The 25,460-nt window shown below is 38.2% G+C and overlaps 1 protein-coding gene across 4 annotated transcripts in view; it reads right to left on the reverse strand.

Annotated features, from left to right (window-relative positions):
- Nucleotides 1–25,460, reverse strand: part of ABCB7 (ATP binding cassette subfamily B member 7) — a 47,025-nt gene that overhangs the window by 14,169 nt on the left and 7,396 nt on the right. For all 4 annotated transcript variants that reach the window (XM_087748390.1, XM_087748388.1, XM_087748387.1 and 1 more), the window contains 8 exons: nt 19,741–19,818; nt 18,997–19,083; nt 12,361–12,480; nt 4,377–4,509; nt 3,669–3,937; nt 2,353–2,441; nt 2,185–2,272; nt 1,036–1,210 (listed from right to left, as the gene is read on the reverse strand). In XM_087748390.1, the coding sequence (XP_087604516.1) occupies nt 1,036–1,210; nt 2,185–2,272; nt 2,353–2,441; nt 3,669–3,937; nt 4,377–4,509; nt 12,361–12,480; nt 18,997–19,050 (928 nt within the window). In that variant the 5' untranslated portion in view covers nt 19,051–19,083; nt 19,741–19,818. The remainder of the gene's footprint in view (nt 1–1,035; nt 1,211–2,184; nt 2,273–2,352; nt 2,442–3,668; nt 3,938–4,376; nt 4,510–12,360; nt 12,481–18,996; nt 19,084–19,740; nt 19,819–25,460) is intronic.

A 25,460-nucleotide genomic window follows, 5' to 3' on the forward strand; every position in this document is an offset into this window, starting at 1 on the left:
AAACTCAAGATGACACACTAGCTAAAGGTAAGTGCGAGGTCAGTTCAGCTGAAACAGGTCCAGAAAGATGATTTAAAGCTGTATTTCTACCATCCTGCTTAAAGGCTATTCTAAATTTTCTTAGGGACAGCCATAAACTGCACCTACTGACTTCCATTCCCAGTGTAACTCTTCCCTGTCCTGGCATCTCTTACAAAGAGCAAAGCAGAGGCAAGAAAGACAACATGATATAAAGGTCCACCCTTCAAACACATCTGGATGCTAACAGTGTCTAAAGCATCATTATTTTTCCTCTAAAATCACCTTACTTGAGCTGAGCCTCATCCCGATACTGCATTCATCTACTGTATCTGAAGCTTATACTGTGTCTTCCTAAACAAGCAGGCTTTTCTTTAGGTAGTAAATTAGACAAATAGAGATGAAAAACTGTAACATATGGGAACAATTATTTTAATAATGTGCCCTTATTAATCTAAGGGAAGTGAAGGACACTGGTAATAAAACTACTGGAGACAAAGCACATGGGTATATACGTGTTGGGGAAAAGTTCTGAATCTTGCCAACATGAGAAGGAAGAAGGGTAAAAGGAAAGGACGTTTGTAGAAGGTCCACAGAAGTATTTGTATTTATAGAAGTGTCTTTCACAATGCTTCAACAGAACCTTCCCGAAGTTACATTTTCTTAGGCTCTAACTGCTAAACTTTTAAAGTATTTCTAATAAAATCATACTAATTACTGAGAGAGATATATATATCAGTAAGATATATAAAATGGGTATAAATAAATATATAAATATAACTATAATAAATATAATAAACATATTATAAATAAATGGATACAAATAATTTTATTTTTATATATATATATAAAATGGAATTAACAATACTCCAAGAAGCAGAAACACCCAAAACTCACAAGCAAAAAATCTCAAAATGAACTATCATATCAACCATAAGTTAATTTTAATTAACACCTCTATTATGGATGAATTAAGGTAAAGGAGAGTCATTTTTAGCTTACAGACAGACGAGTTACCTGCAACAATGCCCTGGCTAGCAAGCACCATGATGGCCGTCAAGCCAATGCTAAAGATAGCACTCTGTCCAAAGTTCAGGAGAGCTAAAGTAGAGGTAGTCTTCAGGGAGGCGTTTTCATATATCTTCAAGAATTCATCATACCGTTGGGCTTCGTATTTTTCATTATTGAAATACTGATATGCACAAAAATAATAAATGTCATATTCTCAAACATACTAGACCATATATTTAACTAGTTGTAAAGTTCAGTATAAACACACTACATGCACAGATACACACACAACCCTTCTTCAATACTTCTAACAGCTAAAGAGAAAAAGAAGACAAAATTAGGGTGTGAAGACAAAAACCATGAGCAAACCCCAGAATGTTCTGCACTGGGAAAGGAGACACTATGGAGATCCCTACCATACTCATATTCTAGTAACACTGGGTGTCTGTCTGGCAGAACTTCCACCCGGTTAACGTCAAAACCAAACACCAGCTGCCACTAGATACTAAAAAGAAGAAAAAGTTACTGTCCTCTATGTACTAGAACATTCTTGTTACTGTGATGATGGCAAATTCTCCAGAACACTACTTCTCACACAATGTCTACTTCTGGGTCCTTCTTCACAGCTAACTTCACTGCTTATCTTTCCAGTTCTAGCTCTCCAATTACAAGATGCATAAAACAAGCATGAGCCTGGACAATTTCAAAGCTGTCCACAGGGTTTTTTTAATAGCAGCAGTAGAAGAGCCAACACAGACCTGTTCTTTCATGCAAACATTGCAATGGAGTGCTACAAACTGCAACAGGTAATGAAAACAGCACACACGGTCATTTGAGAAGACAATATGTTGCAGGCTGACATTCAGAAGACTTCTTTCAGACTCTAAGTTTACATTTTCCAGAAACTGATGGTCAAGGTGATTCAGTCATGTAAGAAACTTCTCATTCTTTATTAGCAAATAGATTTTTTTCAAGCCCCACCAACAACTTCCATGCTACCCTGTCAATATCACGTAGTACTCTTCAAATGAATAATGTTTTAAAAATTTGCGGTTGCTCCAAATACGTAGCTCTACAAAAGATGAATCTTATGACTCACTTTCCTTAGGCTGACAGAACTAAGACAAAGAGCCTAGTAGTAAAGATTGGTCTTACCTTCACAGTCTCATAATTTAGTAAGGAGTCAATTGCAGCATTACCCGCATCATTATCTGCTTTGTTCATTTCTATTCGAAACTTTGTCCTGTAAAATGAAGGCTTAATACAGTCAAGACTTCAGGCTGAGGCAACGCTAAGTACGACAAATCTGAGGGCATGCCTTACCTCCACTGTGTAATTCCTATTGTGAATGCTGCATAGGCTCCTAGCGTCCCCAGGGTTACTAAAGCAAATTCCGCACCACACTTGTAATACTAGAATATTTAAAAGAAAAAAGAAGTTGTAATCATTTTCAAAACTTCACTGTGGTCTCAAAATTATGATAGCTTAGCCCGAGACAAGAACTCTGAAGGTCTCTCCCAACACACTCCCTGCTCTGAACAGCTTAAGACTAAATACAGGCATAAATTCAAAAGGAAAGTAGCAAGGAGAAGGTTATAGATAAAAAGGCAGGAGGAGATAACCAAGAGCTAGTGCATAAGATAATACTGGGAAGTTATTTTTGCCATTATAAAACACAAAAGTTGCTGATTGTGCTGTTATCACAAATAAGTATTTGTTTACATGCTTTTTGGGTGGATTTTGAAAGAAAGCTGAAGACTGCAGAAGAAGAAACAAATGGCATTGCAAAACAATTTACGAAGCATTCTCTCTACTTCAGGGTGCATCAGGAGAGAAAAGCCGTAACAGGAAAAATTAAAGCATCATGGCAGGTTGGCAGACAGCCAGCTTGATTTGCAACTTTCAAAAGTTATAAATTTAACTCAGTATCAACAAGGGTTTTAACTCATATTTTTACATTCAGATTTGATTAAGTCCTTCTAAAAAGAAGGGGAATAAACAAAACAAGATTCTTGCTTTTAATTTAGTCTAAGCTACATAATTGAGATTTAGATTTTAGCATATAAATATCCAAAGATCCTGATTTCAAAGACAGTAAGTGTGATTTATAAAAGAAAAGTTTGAAATTGAGCTTATTAAGCTTAAAACCTGAAAGAAGGAGAAGCCTATTTTCCAAAAGATAATTTTCACTTTTAAGTTCTGGATAAGAAAAGACCAGTATTCAGAAGAGAGCCAATAATCACTCCCTCCTCTGTCCTCAACACACTAAGACACAACATTCCCAGACATTTATATTCTGCTTCTTCAGCGTTTACCCAGATGTGTTTGACACTTGTGTGCACAGTCTACTTTTCTGATTTCATTTTTTCAACAATTCTGAAGAAAAACATTAAAAACTATCCACATAAATACCACTGGCTGAAGACAGGCATTAAACGTGAAAATAATTTCAAATAAGGTGACTCAATGTAACTCATATTTGAAAATTATGGTTTACTCTCCTATACAGTAGTTGCTTTCATGACCACCTTGTAAATTCAATTATTACTATTATTAATACTCAGCAAACTTTGGTAAAAGGAAATCACTGTATTATTCCTAAATGAGACAATTCCAACTCATGAATAAACAACACTTACCAGAATTCCACTGACTAGTGCCACTTCAAACATCGTAGGTCCCAGATTAAATACTAAAGCGCTAAGAACAAAACTGATGCCTCTTGTTCCTCTGTCGATGGTTTTTGACAGAGCTCCGGTTTGCCTACTTAGATGGAATGCCAAATCCAGGTTATGAAGGTGCAGAAAAACATTCTTCGCTATCCTTCTGATTGAATTTTGAGCTACTTTGCCAAATACTGCATTTCTAGCTTCATTAAATAACGCTGCCCCAGCTCTTGAGATACCATCTAAAAAGGATGAAAAAGTTTACAAATGAAAATAATTATATTTCCAACTTCCCTTCATGCATGAAATTACATTAGACTCATTCTTTATGTATTTTCACCATTTTTAGTTCAAAGGTAATTTATACTTCATTGGTCCAAACTTTATGCTATTTTTCATTTATAAACCATTGCGCACACATTTTAAATCAGTTTCTTTGGCAGCTGGTTATAAGAAAGGGTAGGATTTATAATCAAGAATCATTTCTGTAAGTATTATTTCATTTTTTAATTGGAATACCAGAAGCAAGGTCACAGAAAATTGGAAACTGACGTCAACACAGACGTAACTATGAAATAACCATCCTAGATGCTGAGCAGTGCAAAGAGCAGAAGCTCTGCCATCCCACGCCCTTACGGAATAAAGTTAACGCTTGTCAACAGCTTCGGGACTACCACTTACAGCCAATGAGAACAGCAGTTGCCACAGTTGCCACTGTGTTTGGTGTATCACTGAGGTTGAGCATGTTTCCAGATACCTGGTTGAGGTTGTCTACTGCATATTTAAACATGAAGGGAACCAATATATTCATGGCCTAAAAGCGTAAGAACAACAATTAGTCCATATGCATTAAAACATGTATCTATGTCGCATGACTATTTTTTCTGAAATTGCTCTACTGTTCTATTTAGTTCTTAACCCCTTAGTGCGGGTGAGATGGCTCTCTCGATTTCAAGCACAATATTCTCCATACTATTAAGTCTTTACTCCTGGGACCGCAGGGTTCATTTCTCGCTCTCACTGGCTCCTTTTAAATATCAATTGCTATCCTAAACAAACTGTACACTGCAAAGGCACTTAAACTGAGGTTGAGCACGCAGTACAGCAATGGCAAGACTAGAAAATGAATCAAGTAGCAGACACTGCATGACGCGTACTCACAATGCTACTAAATTACGTCGTCATTACAGGTTGGTTGCTCTTTGTGATACCGGCAATATTCAGTATGAGGAACTACTGCTACAAAAGAAACAACTCACCCATGTATTGCCAACACTGGGTCAATCGAGATGTATTAAACCAACTCTAGTGAAGGCAAAGAAAAGAAGTTAACCTATCCTTTGTCTCTTCCGACTGTTAATACTACCTTAATATTTAAATAATGCTTTCCATTTACAACATCACTATAAATATTAATTTCATATCTACATTAACGCTAGCGTTTGGCACAGCAGCACGGAAGACTTTCCGTGCAGTCTAGAAGACACTACAAATTACTTTAACAATATGAGCTTTCAAACAAAATACTGAAGTCATATCCACAACCTAACGTATACTATGTCACTAGGTGTTTTTCTAAGAGCACCAAAACCCAAGTGCATCTCCTCTAACAGTGGTGTCTCCTCTACATTCAAAAAGCAAGACAGCTAGATATGTAAATAGACCAACTTCAGGATTTTTTATTTGCACAAAAATACTGAAAATCTTAAAGAAAACATAAAATTCTTAAGTCTTGTTAATGTTCCATTGTTGCTTCACTCATTCGTACCAACAAGAAAAAAAAATTTACTGTCAAACTTCATATAATTAATACAATTCATTAATTCAAACTGCTTCTAACTGTGAAGATTTGAAAAGAAGGTATACAAGTTTTTTAGCAGTTGAACAAGTATGTTAAGACCTACAATCTTATAATCATGGCAGATATTAAAATACAGTGAGATGACTTTGTTTAAAGTTGGGGGCTTTTTTTCAATATTTGGAAAAAAAGATTGTGGGTAAATGACAAATCATTTTACATGAGAAGAAACAAAAAAACAAAACAGATTGACAAAGATATTTCAGCTCTCTCCACCAAATGTTTTCTATACCCACTTAGATCTCGACTGTATTTGGGGACGTCTGTCAGAGCTGAAAACCCAGTGAAAAAACTAAATTAACTGGAGAAAACTAGGTTTCAAGTGAAAAGAGTGGTAAAGTCTTTCATAACTTCAGTCAAAATTCAAGCTGGAAGACAGGCTTTTAGTAATTATAATAACTATCCCAGTATCAAATATTCCCAGTGTTACAAATTACTGTAGGTAGTGGAAGACAGGTACCTCACCAAGAGGGGAAACTGGAGTTTTGAAAACACTTCTTTTAAATATAGGATTAAAGAAAAAATTTTAAGTTAATTTTTTGAATCTGTTCTGTTTATTTTTTTAAACACTGTTTTAGGCAGAAGTTTTAAATGCAAATGAGGAAGGAATCCATCTTCTCCTCTTCCCTCCTGTATCTCCCCTATGAAATGCACTAAGCGGGGGGGGAAGACTACCAAATTCTCAATACAGCACAATCCAGACAGCTCCTGAGAGGGGACAGCTGAGATCTGAGAGCATCTAGTGGAGATTATTACTGGTTAGTTTGTGACTGAAAAAAGAAAACGGCTGAAAGACCAGGTCCTACTTCAAATACGTTCTTCTGAAATTTATCCAGTGCAAGCCTGAGAGTCGTTCAGCAACAGCTCCCCTTTTAACAGATCGGAATTGTGGAAATCTCCATTAAAAAAACAAAGACCCGAGGTCAGCATTATCTGCAGAAAGCCAACAAATACCATCAAAGCAGCAGTATACAGTGATGTCCCATAACTTCAATTACACACAGCAGACGAACAGGTTACTGCCGTTACACGCTTAAACCTTAAGCACAAAGCCCCACAAAGAACTGAGGATGCATTAACAGAGATTTTGAATCTTTACAATACTGAAATTCAAATCCCCCCCTCCCTTCCTCAGTATAATAAAAAAAACCCCGACTTTCCCTTCAGAGTTACTGAAACTCAATTTTTGGGTGGCATTTTGTTCTTAATAAAGACAAATACCCTACCATGTGTGTTACAGTGATGACCAACATGACAAAGTGCAGGCTTTCCTGGGAGAGACTACTCAGTAGAAAATAAGAGTAATGTAATGCAGATTGTCTTGATTTGCTGCAGATTCTCACAAATCCTTCTGCAGGGATTTTACTTTTCAGTAGACTATGCTACACTACTCGTAGTTTAGAAATAGAACTACAGATATATTTTAAAGTCCATTTAAAGAAAAGAGATGTATTCTTTAAACTGCAGTTCTCCACTCACAATTAATTTAACCAGTAACAGCCTACAATTTTGCAGAAATGTCTTCTTTTACATCAATATAATTCTACTCAATAGAGTTTTAAATGAAATTTAAAGCCTGGTCTCAGGTTATAGTTGTTCTGACTCCTGGAGGGTAAAGCTTGAATAAGAACAAGGCAGCATGGTATTGCATTTCATTAGCAATCAAGACAGTCTGCTTTCCGGTAATTTAAAAAAAAAAAAAGTTAATCTTACAAAGTTTATAGCAAGAGAGATGAGAGGCCATTATTAGAAACAGGCCTTTCCCACTCAATTTGTTAAGTCAATGAGATCACGTTCACATTAATGGAAACAAAATTTCAGCCTTCTACATAAACTCACAGCTCTCTCTTTAGTAGCCTAGATTTGCTGGCACAGAACAAAAAGCTTTAAGCACACCTAGGTACACTATGAAAAGCTACCATGCAAAACAATTGTCTTACGCAGCATATCTACACAGGTTTCCCTCCTCTTCCTAATGCCTGAAAGCTTGATAACAATTCCTGTTAGAAGACCCTTTTAATATAAATTTGTACATTTTCTATTTATAATTTTGATTTAATAGCTTATCCCTGCCTGAATTTATTGGAAAGCAAGCACAGCACCCATGAAGTCATCCCAACTCAATTGCCCACATTTAACAGCACGTTAGACTGTAATGCATCATGCTTAAATGAGTTTAAACATTTTTTTAAATGACTGCACTGTTTTAAGCTGACAATGCATCATCATCTCTATTCCCTTGTGGCACTATGCTACTTTTAAGGCAAACAGTCTTATCTTTCATTTTGCTCTTCCCAGTGCTTCTTGTTTAATAAAGATGATGAATTAGTGACAGGCTGAGCCCCAACAAGATAAAACTGGTCTGCAGTGAACTCTTCTTTTGCCAATAATTCAATGAGAAACGTTGACATGAAGACGACTGAATTTATCTCTGGACCAATATAAATGTACACATCCAACAACTCCATTGGTGGAAATATAAACAGAAAACTCCATCCCTTACGGAGGTAAGACTGCTAAAGAAGCTACAAAACGTGGTCCGAAAGAGGGAAGAAGCATCTGGCTTCATGCCTTCTTCAAATTTAATGATGACCTGAAATCTGCTTTTTCCAGTAAGAGGGGGGAAAAAAAAAAAAAAAATTAAAACCACTTTTCACCTGAAGCTTCTCAAAAAGCTAACGGTTTCTAAAGGTTTACTGTAACTATCTAACTCCATCTGAGCCCCCATAAAGGGCTCAGACACCAAGATCATACATGCATACCTAACTGATCAGATAGATATCATTATCTTTGCATGCAGACAAAATTTACAATACTAAACTTGTGTCTTGCCTCCTTAGCCAAACAATTTCTTCGCCTGACACTTACAGAATTAGCAGTCAGTAGAAATACAGATAGTCTGAAAGATTTCTCTGGCTCATGAATAACACATGCTTGGTCTGTGACCAAAAGGCCAAAAACCATTACAGGCTGACAAAGGTGACAAGCGATTTTGTCATATTCATGTGTTTAATCCAGCTTCTCAGAAGCCCGAGCACTTTTTCTTCTTGTGCCACAGAAGAAAAAGGGAAGAAACAGAAAAGTAAAGAAGCATTTACTATACATACCCCAGTAGAGATGACAAAAAATGGGAGAGGGAATGTGGAAGAAGAAAAACCAGATATGCAGAACCTGAGCAAGCTAACCTGTGTGTAATAATGCCTTGTGTACTCCTCTCACCTACCTTCCCGTTGCATCTTTCAGATCACACATGTCTAGATAGGCTATAAATATTTAAGATAAAAATTTAAAGCGTGTCATAACACAACAAATCTTCCAAGGAAAAAAAGACCTTACTAGCCCTAGAGCAGACTCCATCCTGTCAGCTCCGAGTCATAAAAAGCCATACAAACAGCTCACTTTGAAGGCTAACAATACTACTAGCGGTTATGCGTAGACAAAAAGGAACCAAAAATCACAATAATTTGTTCAATGACAGGCAACTGGGCCTCACAAAAGGAGCCAAGACGGATTGTAACTGCAGGCTCTTCAGAAGCTGCACACAAACTAGCTTTTGTTTTGAAACTGAATTTTACTGAACCTGAGGATTTAAAGAGAGAAATTATTTCTCAGGCAGCTGGACAAGCAAGTATGATCTCCAGCTTTTTTGTGTATAAGTAAGCCCAATCAAACTGGGGGTGAACTCCTAATTTTTTTCCTGTGACTGAGGATTTCATAACCTGCATCCCCTCTGTGATTTCTCTGGAGTTTTCTTAGAATAAAATTGAGGCCACCCTACGGCCCCTGTCTCGGAGAGTCTCCGTTTGGATCTCTTCTTCTAACTGGAAACTTAACTTTATAAGTATAGATGTGTAAAACCTCACCAAACTCTTCTGTCAAACTCAGAAAAAATTGGCCAAAAGGCTTACAAAAGTATTATTATTGGGGAAGGTGACTGGTGGCAGGCATCACGATCATATAGTTCTCTATGCAAAACCCCTAAGAATGAGCAGTCGTTAGACAAAATCCATAATAAGGATGTAAATCCTTCAGATGCAGACAAGTTCATAGTGAACAAAGAAATCGGGCCAGGACTGCAGTGAGGAGAAAGGTATGCTGATACAACTATATAGCAGAGACACTTTAACAAACTGCTTGTGTGGTCTATCAAGCACATTGTAATTAACCTCAACCTCACAAGCAAGCAGAACAAAGGGCTCCCAAATGGGATGAGGAGGAAACTGCACAGGATTATACATGGTCCAGGCAAGCTACAGGTAAACTGATTTGTATTTAATTTTCTCTAGGACAAAGTGACCCTTAGTTTACTCTGGAAGAAAAGGAGATGTTCAGGGCTTAAAGATATGACAGACTCACTACAGCTCTGTAACAAACTATTGCGTGCCAGTTATGCCACAATAACTACGTGCGTATTTAGCACGTGTAAAGTATGAAGCAATTTAAGAAAATTTACCCCATACACTAAGAGTGAACATACCTCACATGATGAGGGGTAACTTATTAAATTGCAGTCATTCAAAAATGTTTGAGTTCTAACACAATTTTGTTATGACAGAAACAGAACAAAACAAAGAACACTAGCAAAAGATAACTAGAAGACATGCGTGGAATTTTTCACCCCAGCCAGCTATAACATATATTCTGTAGAGAGCTTGCTGCGTGTTTTCCCAATGAAATCCTTGTTTGCCAAAACAAACAAACGTTCTCACAAAACACTTCTGCCTTAACAGGCACCTCCTAAAACCTGGGCAAAGCTCAACAGGTTTTCTGCTCTGCTTCTGGGAATCTGCTCTGGACATCGGGGCTTCCAGGCTGCCTTGTACAGAATCTGAAGTAGGAAATTTAAGAGAATGCTTGAGAGAGATCCAAACATCCAGTTACTTCCCCAAAGAGCAACTAAGCATCTGATTTTCTGACAAGGGGGAAACATCTCTCTCTCCAGGCAGAAATAGAATAGCTCTGTATTACACCAAAACCAGAGCTATTTGCAAGAGTCGGGCATCCTGGCCAACAATTTTGTTTTCATTAAGGCCCAGAAAGCTGCTTAAAACACTAATAGATTTCCTAAAAGCAAGGTACAATGCTGCCACATGCAGGATTAGATTCTGGATCCACATTCTTCATCATATTCTTGTAATTCTACAAATTAGGAAGTGGGGGGAAGAGCAGAAGAGAAAAAATACTTCAAACTTATTTCAAAATTGCCTTCAGATTATTATCCACATTACTAATAAAAGGCTTTAAAAAGAAATTGAGTTAGAAGAATTTTTATATCCGTCTGGTAAATGGGGTATTCTTAAATATACATCACAAAATCTCAATGAACCAAGCATATGATCAGTTAAATATTATTGTAAGGGCAACTGCACAGTATACAAGGCAACATGCTCCTCGCATCCGCATTTTAAGCAGATAGTTTCCCAGATAGTTTTTAAGTGTAGTCAAAAGCATTGCTGTGTATTTTGCACAGGCATACAAAAAGGGTGGCAGTGTACTTGTACAGACATGCCATATTCCACATGCCGTCACCTGCATTATCAGCAGCGTCCTGAACAGCAGCACAACCCAAAATACCTGCTGTGGACAGTACCAGCTAGCACCTGAGAGACTGCTCGTGAGAAAGAGCTGCAGACCAGATGATTGGCCTTTCCTCTTCAGCTCAAATAAATGAGCACATTTCTCCTCCAAGTACTCTTATCACCTACATAGCTGAAATTTGTTTCTTCTCTCTTTTCATAACATGGCAATGTTGCTGAATGCTAGCAAGTTGCTAGTGCAATTAGCTTAAGTGTTAAAACTCATTGCTAAGTAGTACCTACTTTAGCTTACCCCAGCAAGATACTAACATTAGCTTTATGTCTGGTAAAAATTGCCATACTTAGAAGCAACCCAGTTGAGCGATATGTCTCAATGAAACTTAAAAAATTTACTTCCAATATTTTGCAATCAAATATTTTTTCTTCCAAAAGCAAAAGATTTTTTGCAAAAGTTAACATTTGGTCTTCTGAACTATTTCTACAAGGTTTGCACAAAATTTGAATTGTATTCTCTGTTAACCTGCAGAAAGCTTTTGCATGCCTGTTTCTTTCTAAGAACGAATAAACACTAATTTTGCTGCAGGCAAGAGTACAAGAGATCCTTTCACACAATGAAGTAAAGGTAAGAGCAACCCTCCATTTCACAATTGGAAGACTACAAGAAAAATCATTTGAACGAAAGCATGGTTCAATATAAAAATAAGTTATACAGCTCCTTTCATATTAGGACACCAGAGGAGACCCTGAAACAAGAGAAAGTCCACTGTCATCTCACAGAGAAATACCAAGAACAGACCAGAGCTCAAACCCCCTTTTCCATAGCACAGCAGGAGTTGTGAGTAGGTACCACCACACTGCTCAAGTTCCGAGTTGAGAACGGGCACAGAGCCTTGAAAAAATCATGTTTGGCAGATACAGCACCACACAAGAGGAGAAGATCTGTAAGCAACCTTTAACTCCCATTTCCTGTAACTTATGAAGTAAATGATTAATTGGCAATGGAAAATACTGGACTAAACTAATGTGAGCAATGGAAATAAAAATTCTGGTCATCATCATCGTCTCCCCGACCACACACATGCATATCACATGTATACACACCCCGTTAAAAAAATCCAAGCTGTTATTTCTAATACTATACACTCCTCAAACAGGAAACAGACATCTTAAGACTGTAAAAGCTCTTAAATAATAAAAAAAGAAAACTATTCTTTGTACGAACTCCAGATGAATAGTAACTACCACAGTACAGCGAAGCATCTGTTCTTACCTTCGCACTTGCTAAAAACCCCAGAGATATGGCTACTCTGGCTCGCAGGTCTGGTCTGTCTTTCGGCCACACGTAAGACAACATTGCTCTGATAATCTTTTTGGCATCTATCTCTTTCAGCTATTGGAAAGAACAAACAAAGGCATCGCATTATAAAGAGACCCCAGGAAGCAAAATAACAGTATAAATAAGAATGAATTTTATACATTTGGATCACTTCTGTATTTTATTTGATAGGCAACAGGCATTTCACAATGTTTGAGGCTAGGACTGCATATTAAAATTTCAAGTTGTAAGTTTTTAGGTTTATATCCATGACACACTGTTAAAACAGATGAATTGTTCTTATTTCACATGTCCTCAAGAGTGCAAGTATAGCTAGCTGTAAACGGAATACAGAGAAAGCCACAATTCACTGTAGTTGAAATACTTCGCACAACAAAAAACCCAACCCTTCTTTTTCATCTTCTCAAGGTTTCTGTACAAAACGCAAGGGCTTGGTATTTCTTCTTTGGAAGCTGTTTTAACATAGCATAGAAACAATGGGTGGGAAAATGCAAAAAAAAAAATAAATTATGAAGTAACAAAAAACTAAGGCAAGAAGGAAGTCTGAAAGGTCTACAATAAACTTAAGGAGTTTGGAGAACATTCAGTGAGTCACAATAGAATATAGTACTTAAAAAAGTCATTAGCGTTATAGCAACTCAAATGAATCTCTGAAACTGAACGCTTATGCTGATATATAAATTGAACTGAATATAAATTTCAGCTCAGATGATTGGGTTGCATTACTACCAATTTAAGCATTTCCAGCAACCACTTTCACAGTTTTTTGGTCATCTTATAACCTTTGCAGAGAAGTGAGAAATACTCTTATTCTGCCCATGTCTGTTAGGGCATGTTTCCAGGGACCCAAAGGGTAGTCCTTCCATGGGTGCCCAATGAGGTTACAACTACCAGCATGAAAACTGTTCTAGTGGCCTCAACTCAGCTTCCAATGTCACCACTTTATTTAACAGAATGGCCCCTGAAGTTGGGTAATGAGGCTGCACGAGGCAAACGTACACGGCCGCACGTTAGCTTAACTGATTACGTCAATCTTTCACGAATTCTTCAAATAGGTTCTCCTTCCCCAAACCTCAAATTCTGCTCTAAGCAAGACCACAATTCAGTTAACAAGTCTACTTGACAAATATTAAGGTTTTTGGTTGGTTGTTTTGTTGGGGTTTTTTTGGTTGCTTCCCCTCCACCCCCCCAGAAACATAGGTTATTTTACAGATGGATAGATGGCTGTATCACTTACACTTGAGATATATTCCACTACGCTCCCAAGCTAAATATATTATCTGAAGCCTAAACCCTGCTACACAATTGAGAATAACAGCACATGCAGTAACATACAGCACAAGTGTCAACAACTTGTTTTTCTGTGTTGGCTCTCCTGGGGTTAATTTGAAAGACATGCAGGTTATCTAAAGCTGAACGGAGGGCAGCAAGTAGCAGCTAATCTCTCCATTTCAGGCACTATTTTGTAGTCGGGGAGGAGAGGGGAGGAAACAAAAAGTTAGTCCACACCTTTTAAAGATGACTTTTCAGTAGAAAGGGGGAGTTTTACAATTTATTTTAATGTTTACCTCACCAGATTGTGTATTTTAAATGCCCCCTCCTCGACTTTGAGGATAAAACAAATTAGAATAGAATTTCTCTGCTAAGGATCAGTGTGAATGAGCAAAGAAAGGAGAGTTCTGTTAAAAGGTAAGATCGCTGAGGCAACCAGGGAAGCCAATCCTATAAATGTAAGCTTTTAAAAGCACCGGAAAATTCATCTCAGTGTTTCTAGTCATAGCTTAAAAGAAAACCAAAGGGTAAGAGATACTGCATTTTGTCAACAATTGCAACTGTATTGCAGCATTACAGAGTATAAGCACATTTCAAATGACTTTAAAAAAATGGATATATGGAAGATTTGTAAGTAAAAAGAGGATGCAAAACTGTTTCTGTTGTGTCCTACCCAGACAGGAGACGGAGGTATCTGCTGCAGCATATACGTGAATCTTTCCATTTGAGCCAAGGATATGCATAAATAGCAGTTCAAACATTTGGAAAATATCTTTGATCACCACTTACAGGTTAAAAGGAAGTTAAAAAAAATGGTATCACATGAATACAAAAGATACCAGTGCAACCAGAGCAGTTCTAATTATATGTTGCTATTGGCTAGTCAGACTTTGCACAGAAAAGCTATTAAAAAGAACGAAATACAGTGGCTGCAAACAAGGAATCTATTTCCGTTTCGTCATGGCTCTGAATGGTGACAGAAGTAAATCCGTTTAAAAAAAAAGTCAGAAGGCAGCCAGTCATTTGCCAAAGGCCTTTCAAAGGAACAAGAAGAAATATCAAAGGAGATGCAAAACGCACACATATTACATCAAAGTTTACCATGAAATAAATGTTACTGCTGTACAGAAACATGAGTTGAAAATGGCTTAAATATGCAAGCGGCAACATTAAGAATTAAAATGAGCAATCTGTTTAATGGACTCGGGCCCTTTTTTGATTTTCTGTGGTATATAAAAAGGTTAAGAGCTGCATTTATTTTACCTCCTTTTAAGTGGCAGTAATGTTTTATATTGTCTTCCAAGGCCTACTTCTGCAGAAATGGAAGGAATGGAAGGAAAAGTATTATAAATCGAATATAGCAGGGAGCAAAGAAGAAAAGCCTTTTCTTCTTTTTGAACGCAGCATGTTTTTAAAACACGCTACCAAATACTGAAGAGTATTTGCAAAGGAATGAGCACTAACCATCTCCCTGTCCCGCCCACCCACCCCATCCAGGTTCTGGACCTTTTAAAATACCTGAAGAGGGGGAAAAAAAAGGAAGTTGTCATTCCCCTTCACAATCTCCAAGATTACTGAGTATTGCAAAGCATTCACTGGGCTGACCCTGTGACTTTATGGATAAAGCCTATGCCAGGATGATGAGCTATCAGACGCATGATGGAAGAAAATGGTAGTTTGACTTGTATTTAAGCTGTCACTGCTGATGGAGAAAAAAAAAAGACCCAGTTCCGGCTCCCTGTGTACTCACTCACGAAGATGTGTCCCGCTTTTTATTGTACTACACAAGCTGTCTTACATCTGCACAAGGTTATTCTGCAAACCGCTAACAGCTCGCTTCCTCCCCTGCTTTCTCCTCTCTTTGCAGCACCCAACTGCACAGTCCCAGCCCATTTCTCGCACCACCTCTGGAGCTCACGAAACGCCTTGATGAACTGATTCAGCTTATGAAACTGGCAGAAGACTCTTCAGTGTTTGTTGCAGGGTTTCATCTCGGTACAGAGAGTCAGATAAACCTACAAATTCAGTAGCATGAGAAAAAGCATGGCTGAGAACAGAACTCACTTGTTTTTTTTAATAGCAGGAGGCATTTAGATTGTTTCAGTCCATGCAGCTTACTGTGAGCAAAGCAGCAGTAGTTGTTTGGGGAGGAAGGGGGTGTTCCCACCATTCAGACAAGTTATTTTTCAGCTAGAGCAATTCGCACTAACTCACCATCTGATCACACAGTGACTTATGCAGCAAAACACCAAGGTGAGGAAAGGCAACTGAAAAAAGAATCTTATCAGCCTAAATAAATGTCAAACCAGGGCCTGAATTTTCCTTCCAAACTTTGGGAAAAAAGTACTTAGTCTTCTGTCTATCCATCCCTCCACAGAAGGCAAGCAATGACTAGCAAACTAAATATGACTGAGTGAAATGGTGGTAGGGGAAGGCTAATTATCAGAGCTCCATTGTGACTATCAGTCTTTCCATAAGAAAGTAATATATGTCTGCTTAGCAACAAGTCAGGCACCGCAGTTTTTATTCCTGTCTATTTTGTGTACAAAAGACTAACACACAAAAACCCCCAAAGGTGGTAAAGAACAATACTGTTTTCAGTTTCAGTATTCAGCACATCAGCCACTGCTGCAAGTAAAAATTATTTTGTAAAAATACAGATGTGTAAGCTTCTCTCCTAGTTACTTGTGAGATGAAGGTAACGGGCCCTTCGTACTCCGTGTTTATCCTTAGTATTCAGTTCTGTATCCTCTGAAGCTGCTCTAAAAGGGGCAATTTAAAACATCAGTTCCAAAGTCAGTTTCCAGAACGAACAGGCTGGCTTGTCAAAAAAATTTTGGAAGAGAGAAAGGTGTAATATAGCTGACATGTATATCACCCGCGGTTTTCCTAAAAGCATAATCCTAGGGGAAAAAATTCTCATGGGGTAAACTGGGTGCCAGTACTTTTACACACTGAATACAAACACGTGTATACACAAGTGCAAGAAGTGCACTTGTAACATCAGATTTCCTTCCCTTCATTTTTGCTGAGAACCTCTTCGCTTTCACGCCCAATGTTACTCTGTTTTTTCCACTCTTCATGCATTTCACCTCATCTACAGCTAGTTCTTGCTGCTTTCCCCTGGACAGTCCTTAACAGCTGATATTTGTTTAGTCAGACAACAGCCTTAACTGACAATGTCCTATATTAATTAAATTATACTCCATTTATTGGAATAAAAAAAGTCAGGGGACTGGCTTAGACAGGAATAGCTGTAAGTAATGGGTGAACAGAGAATGCTACTGGAATATTTACACTGCCTAGCAGACTAAAAAAATACCAGCTGGCATCAAAACTTCTGGCTAACATATTCCTAGTGAGTTGTAATGTTAAAGAACATCCACCATTCCTTAACATTACTAGCGTTTTGGTAAACAGAACCTTCTATTTCCTTTCTGACCAGAGAAAACCCTGAAATTTAAATTTTTGAATGATGCCAAACCATAGGTCTTTGGAAAGTAGTTAACTCCAAAGAAAATACATGATGGTTAAACAGGTAATACCTATAATGATTAAACAGATTTGTCCTGGAAGTCGCCCGTCACATGAGAAGGGGTTCAGCTGAAAAATGTCTGTGTTTCAGGCAATAGCTTTTTAAAGAAAGAATAAACAGCCCCTTGTGGCATTTTTGAAGATAGGTCAGTTCTGAAGCTGAGTCAGTGAAATGGATTTGCGACTGAATCATATGAGGGCGAGTTCATTCTAGGTATGTACAAAAAAATCTTTTCCATGGAGTCGTGAAAAACAAAGTTATGACAGCAAACAGGAAACATTCAGCCAATCAACATACCCGGGCGAACAGAAATTCCAGCAGGAAAAAACCCCCAAGAACAAATAATTAAGCCCAACAGATGCATGATCACCAAAGTGACAACACAGGGATAACACCCTCCTCCCATTTGCAGGAGAAATACAATTCACAATAATTATATTCCATAACATATATGATCAGGGTAAACACAGAAAAGGATAGTCTGCTAGCTTTAAGTCTGCTTTGCCTAGGAAGTCTTTGAAAGAGCCTATACCTGTTGCAAGGAGGGTCTTAAATTTAGTCTAAAGTTAATGATACCTGCAGAGCCAGTAGTACTACTGACTGAAGACGTCCGATTATTGTTTCCCCTGTGCCTTACGCAGAAAAGATGACAGATGTTTGCTAAAACAAGCTGGCTATACTTTAGGTTATGAAATTCCCTCTTACTACCAAAGCATTAATTTTGGTAGCATCTGTCCTGACTTCTGCCTGTAGCACAAACAGGTTTGGATTCAATGAAGGGATAACTCTCAGATCAAAATTTAAGAGGAAATCCTAGGTTTAACTCTTCAGTTTCTTTACAGATGAGGCTGTAGGAAACACATCGTCAGAACAGTTAAGCATGAGCAAACAAGCCCTGAAAGATCTGGATTCTGCACTGAAATCTCAGTTTGTCACCAACATGGTCTTCACTAGGTTTAGGAAGATCCCACCCAAGTTTGAACAAGTTATAATCATCACACAGAATCGTTCTGCAAACACACAAAGCATCAGGAATAAGTTTGCACAGGAAGTGAGAAAATGGAAGTTACATAAACTCAAGAGCTCTGATTTTGCAATTTTAATCATGCAAAGTTTATATTGTTTTAACCAAAAGCTCGCCTCACTTTCTAACTGTAATCATTTGGTCTAATAAAAGATACTGCTGCTTCTTATATACCTATTATAATTATTTTAACATGTGCTTCCTGAATATAAATACAGTCAAAATATATCAGATACATTAACATTAAATCCAAGTAAAAATACATGCAGTTTAATTACTTCTCTCCCCCCTCCCCGCCCTGCTTCAAGTGCAATTTTACCAACTCATGCACTAACTGGTATCCACAAGCTGATCTCTACTATCCTGAATGTCAAACACAGGGAAATACCAGCCACAAACAAGAATAACAAACGCCAATAAATTACGATGGAACATACTTACCATGAAAAAACCCCAACATAACCCAGGCCAATTGCAAAGGAGCGTGTGACACGAAGGCTGCATTTTTAGTAAAACAACTGAAGCACTTCAACACAGTAATTACAAACATTTGGTGATTTAAGAGCTAGTAAGCCTACATCGACAACTGAACAGTAGCTACTCCACTACAGTATTCACACATCTACCAATACATTTTTTCACAAATTGTTGCTTGGGGTCTTCAGCTTGCTTTTTTTTTTTTGGGGAAGCTGATCACATTTTTTATTTAAAAAGCAATACTAATTAAGCAATTTTTTACCCCTTCCTTTGGATCTGTGTGAAGCCCTCCACCTGCATGACCATGCCAACACATTCTCTTTTCTATCAGTCGCCAACTCGGGAGGATCTGTGTGAAAATGAAAAGTCAATTTGCAAGAACCTCAGGAAACATGCAAGTAAAAGCCAACAAAAGGAACTACTGGTCTGTTTTCCCTCCCTCACCCTCCAGCTTGCTTTAATAAAAGATATTACCTCTCTCTAAAAACCTTGCCTTGCTTAAGGAAACAACAGTAAGAAAGGGACTATAAATCTAGCAGTATAGTAGAAAGCATGTTCCAAGCAGCCAGGAGGTAAAGATAACAGATCCTTAAATATTTCAGTTAAAAGGACACCTAAAAACTGAAAAGTGGACTAAAGAACATAGAAAAGAAATTAAAGTTTTGGAGGATAACCGTACTCGAGCACATTAATAAGTAAAGTGGAACACACTTAAGCAATAATACTCTTTCCATGTATGTAAAGAGTAACCTTACTTGGGGGCAAAATAAATAGATAAATGCGCTTCACAGTTCTCTTTCCTATCAGGATGAGAATGGCCTACTGGTGCCATACGACAGGTACAAGTTAAGCCAGACCAGAGCCCCTGCTGCAATCCATGTACAGCAGGTACAGGTGCAGTTAGGAAAAGCACCTGCTTTTTAAAAACAAATACTCGCTTCTCTGAGCACGCGGTCAAGATTCCCTGCTAAATAAATACAGAGAAAATTTCTGAATTTATACTTACCTCTGAAGCCTCTAATAATGGCCTTGAATAATCTCCCCCCAGACTGTGCCATGACCTCTGCTTGCAGATTGGTGGAATCTACAGAATAAAAAGGGGAAAAAAAAAAAGTGAAAATGGAGTCATGCAGAACATGCACTTCACATTCAGAGAATATTCATCTAGTTTATGTAAACAAGCATAACATGAAAACAAGGCAGATGGCTTTGTTTTTTAACAACTGACCACAGAAAAAGAAAACTGGTGGGGAGCAGCTGTAAAATAAATTACATTCAGCCATTAAAAATGCTAAGTGACAATGAACCTTTCCCTTCCCTGAATCACCAGTCCCATCAGACTTTGTTTCTTTTGTACCATGAAAGCCCAAAGTTTTCCCTTTCCTCTCATTTTAATTTTCTCCTAGGTTGTCTTCTGATTTCTTTCAAATATTCTTTTGTTCTGCTTTTCATTATGAATTGTTATTCTTATGCTTATAGGTTCCACCATTTCCAATTCCTCTTAGCTCAGCTCATGCCACGCTTGTCTCACAGACCAGGAGGCTAATGAAAGCTACGGCTCTTGACTGGGAAGCACTGGGACTATCAGAAAGTAGAGCATGGCTGACTACCAGCTTTAGGGAGGCAGGACACAAGATACCCAATATTCACACATCCATCAATGCATCTTTAACAGATATACTGCTAGGCACCAACTGTAGCATGCTTTGCACGTTACACTGAAAGCAATTCATTTTCCATAAGAGTTTCAAAGGACCATTTATTCTTCTTAGACGGACGAGCTGCCAGTGCTTCCCCAGTGACAAAACAGGGCCCTCTCGGTTAGCAACGATGGTGCCACATCATCTTTACACATTCACTATTAAATCTTTTACTGCCCTGTTGCAATATTAACCATACACCTCACGCTATATAAAAATCACTACCACAGAGCAAAATAACGAAAGAACTGCTCATCAGCCCAAGGCAAAGGACAAATGTCAAAAAGGAAAAGAAAAGAACTTGATCATAAAAAAGGGTATTTTTAACCTTGACAAAGAGCAGCACCGCCATATATTCTATACCTTGCCTTAAACATTCCTTTGCTCTTGTCCTAAGACACATACCATAAGTTACAATTTAGTCAGTCATTTTTAAGAAAATGAAGATCATTCCCCCCACAAGTCACCACATGGGACCTGCTCGTTTCCAACATTTCCATTATATGACATTACATACAGAGAAAGAGTAAACATTAGAATTATACATTTTACACTTAGTAGAGCTAACTGGCCTGGGTGAACTGCCCTGATGCTTCCAAGACCTGGGTTAAATGAAGGAGCTGAATTTATAAGACACTTCACTGTAGATAAACTCATAACTTTACAGTTTCATGTCAGCACATAGGATTCCATCTAAACTAATGTGCTCGCCATATGAACAGCGACAGTTTCATAAACAGAAAATGCAACGGAAAAAGAAAAGGACTTCAAGATGCCTCAGCACATTCCAGGTTACTGCGAATTAATGTAACTATTAGAAAGGCATGGTTATTTTGGATAAAAGTTCCCACCAACACGCAGGAGGAGGAGCAAGCGCTGCTAGCAGTAACCACTATCGTGGCACCTGGGAAGTACCTAGAATCCAACACCAAATTAAGTTGTACAACCAATACAAAAGGCAGCAGTGTTCTCTAATTCAGCAAAGGCAGTTACATCAATACAACTCCATCTGCTTCACCAGTCAGAGGCCATTCAGGAGCACGGACTAAACTATGACAAGTTAGAATTTATAGCGGAGACATGATCCAGGGTGAGAGGCTTAATACCAACAAGTCCTGCATTCACAGCAACGCGACTGAGTTCCTGTCTCCTACAGCCTCAACTGCAGTCAGTATATTGAAACCTGCCAGCGTTTATACTTCTTTAAACACATGATGCTGATAAAAGACTGTTAAGACACCATGCCAAAGAGAGGTTTAGGGGCTGATGAACCGCTGCTCACAACTATGCTTTGGCTTCTCTTAAGACAACACAGCTGGAATCTCTCCTGAGCAGTACCATTCTCTCCTGCTTGGCCCTGCAAGAAAAAAAATCTTGAGTACTATAAGAACTGAAATCCAGGTATTTAACTCTGAATGCATTTTTTGTTGTTTTTGTTGCACATTCCTAGTATGTGGGAGTAGACAACTGATGCTCCAACAGCTATTGGAAAGAAGCTTGTTACTGTTCTAGAGTGTACTGATAGGACATCATAACAATATTTTACTAATAATTCATATCCTTTGACCCCAAAGTTCACAAAGTTCTCTTCTGACTGACCTATGAGACAAACAACGTGACGGAAACAACTTCTATTGAAACACCAGCAGATCTGGTCTCAATTACTGCATTAGATAGCCTGCTTACTTGACTGAAGCTATAAACTGTCATGAGGTTGAGACGAATACAGCAAAAAGATGAAAAGATTTGCACAAGTTACACAGGAAAACTTAAGTTCTTTTCAGTCTTGAGCCTGGAAGACTGGAGGTTTCAATCCTCTCTCAAGCTCCTGCTAAAAACAAAGTCCCAGCAGAGAAATAAAGAATTAAACAAGGTGAACAATTTACTTCACTGGTAAGTTCTCCGGCCATCATAGTATTATTAGCAAAGCTGCCCAAATGAGTGAGACTGCAGCTTACCCTGTCACCCTCCGCACATCCTGCGGGCAGACTTGGGACTCCACTTTCCCTCACTACAACTCTTTCCTGATAAATTTAAGACTACAAAGGAAAGGCATACTTGAACCTTATTGCAACAGATCAAAGTAGCAGGTTATTGCTTTAAGGGAGCAGAAGCAAGTCCTGCTTGTTTCTGAATTTAAGAAATTATGCAGGGAACTTTAATTCTGGCATTTCCTAACTTTTGAATGCTTGACTCTGCACCATTATGTTCTTTTAATGTCTTTTTGGATATGATTCTATATACTCTAAAGGATGAAACAGATGTCTAGTACTGATTGCACATAAAAGTCATATTGCTGAAGTGTCATGACTGTTGGTAGTAGTTTAAATACTATAAATGCAAGCAAACAACAGGGATTAAACACATTTGCGCAAGGTCAAATCCACACTTAGAAGCTTCTCTCTGGAGTATGTTACGTACTGTACTAATCTAATGGGGATTTTTTTTTTTTTTAAACTAACTGTAACAGAAAAGATAACTGAAGGTAGGATTCAAGTACCTGGGCAGGATTCAAGTCCCACTGTTAATTTTGCTGAGTTTGCAGAGCAAGAAAAGAAAACATGAATGGGAAAGAGCAGAGGACGATGAGCGAAAAGGTGAAAATATTCTGGTATAAATATAGACTAAGCTGTTACCAATATGAACAATATAAACTTAACTGGAGTTCCGTTTAACAATGGCCAACATGCAATTGCTCCGTACACATACCCAGAGCAAACGAAACCAAGAAGGTTAAAATAAAAGATACCTTAAGGAGTTTCCCCCGTAACATCTTACTAATAGACCCGCACATTTGGCTTGGTTTGGCAAAACACACCTCAATGGCAGAACAGAAAACCCACACAGCATCACAGCAGGCACCCCAACACACAGCACAGCACCCCCTGCTACAGGGAGTGTTGCTTACCCTGCGTCCCCCCTGTATTCCCCAAATGACTTTCAGATGAAGTTCCCATACTTCCATCTCTTCTACTTCATTATATATCCTTCCTCACAACAATTCCCAGTATTATTAGATGTCCGTTTTTACAGATAGACATATGGGATTGGTGATCTGCTCAGCAGCAATACTTCCTCTATAAAGGGATTTTGAAAATTCAAGGGATTTCAAATACTCTGTTACAAAGCGTGTGTCAGTAAAGACTGCTGACTAACAGAGACCATTGATTAATAGTTCCCATGCATCAAGCTATTCAACTACACCATCAAAGTCTAGAGAAGAGAATTTTGCAATGCACAGACATGTGAAATGACATCTGGACAATAAACATCAGTATAATTTTACAGAACAGACCAGGCTTCAGGTAAAAAAAAAAAAGGGCAAAATATAAATAAATTTAATGAAAACACCTGAAACTTCTCTTACAACCACTTCCAGAGCAAGGGATACTATTAAATTATGCAGAAGAACACGCTGTTTATCACATGTTGTGTAGCAGCTGGAAGGGCAAGATAATGCAAGGAAAAAAAAAAGTATCTTCTATTTTTTACGGTTATGCTTAGAATAATTTGCAAAGCCCTGCTTTCTACAACTGCCAAAGTCCTCTCTGAAAGAAACCCCTCAGTGTATTTCTTGACTTACACAGATTCCTAGTAAAATAATTATCCTTAGTTAAAGGCTGTTGGACCTTTTCAGTCAAATGCTATTTTCCTTCCATTCAAGTTTTAGATTGAATAGAATTTGCCATTGCTTTTATTTTGGATGCGGGCAAACCCATTCTACAAAAAAACCCCAAGCTTCCTAGGAAAAAAATACAGTCTTTGGTTACTTTTCAAAGTTTACCAAGCAGGCCACACCCAACATGCCCATTCTCTCTAGTCCTACTCAGCAGAGATCCTACATTCAAAACATGAGTTTTGACACAATGAACCCCTGCCTACTCCAACCGCAGGAGGGGGAACTGAAGGAGCTACATTTACAGAAATACAAACTGATCTCAATATCAAGAAATGGAGTCTGAACACAGTTCCACAATATCTTTGACACCTGATTTCCCCCTCCATAAATTTAGCTATTTTCCTCTCCAGGATACGAATGTTACATACCTTACTACTCAGAAAAGCAAGACTCTAATCAAAACTACTGAAAAATGTTAAATGTGAGGGAAGAAAGACACGGATCTGTAATGCAACAGCACTTAAACAACTCTACTGCATTTGAATCTCATTGTACTAAGTGCCATAGAAAATACATACATTGTATTGTAATACTACTAAGCTTAAAAAAAGCTTACGACTGACATGAAACAATGAAGACGAGGGGTCAAGTACTGCACGGATGCAAAGCAGAGGAGAAGGATGATGAGCAAGCATCTGAAATAATCTTTTTCAAAAAGAATGGTTAGTAACTTTGCTTTTATGGGCAGATTTCACCAGAGCTTTTTCCTTCCTTTAATCACATGTTTTTCTCATGAATTAAGCGATGGCTACACTGTTCAGTAGTCTGAGCTGTAAAAGGCACAACTCTTGCCTGACGCAGCTATGCTGTCACAGACCTCTGCTATTTGTGTAGTTATACCAATAAAAGCAGAACTGGGGTCGTACAGTTGATTTTACTCGCAGAAGTGATTTCACTACAGCAGTGAGAAGCACCGCGTTCCTGGTACGACCTTGTCACACCAGGGGCCCGGGAAGGCCCTTGCTGTTCAGGAACACTTTGGGGAAGACCTGCCATTAAAGCCAACTACCTGGATTTCACAAGTGGTTGGGTCCTGCCAGTCTCCCATCCCATGCGAGATTAAGAGGCTGAATCGCAGGCATTTATTTCACATTTACTGCCCTTGGTTATATTCAACAAGCTACTGCAAAATCTAACCCGTATTTGATACCTAGAATATAGCAATAAAGGTAATATAAGAGCTTTCCTACGCACTAAAGTATACATACTAAGATGTCTCATCACACAGTACCCTGCAGGCTTTCACGAGAACACGCGCTATAAAACACTACTTTCATTAAACCTTATTCCCAGATGACTGTGAAGCATGCAGCTCAGGACCACGGCAAACCAGTTTAAGTTGTTTTA

Source organism: Nipponia nippon, unplaced genomic scaffold (assembly GCF_047370975.1).
Source record: "Nipponia nippon isolate SJK-2023a ecotype South Korea unplaced genomic scaffold, ASM4737097v1 scaffold_12, whole genome shotgun sequence".
Lineage (NCBI taxonomy): Eukaryota > Metazoa > Chordata > Aves > Pelecaniformes > Threskiornithidae > Nipponia > Nipponia nippon.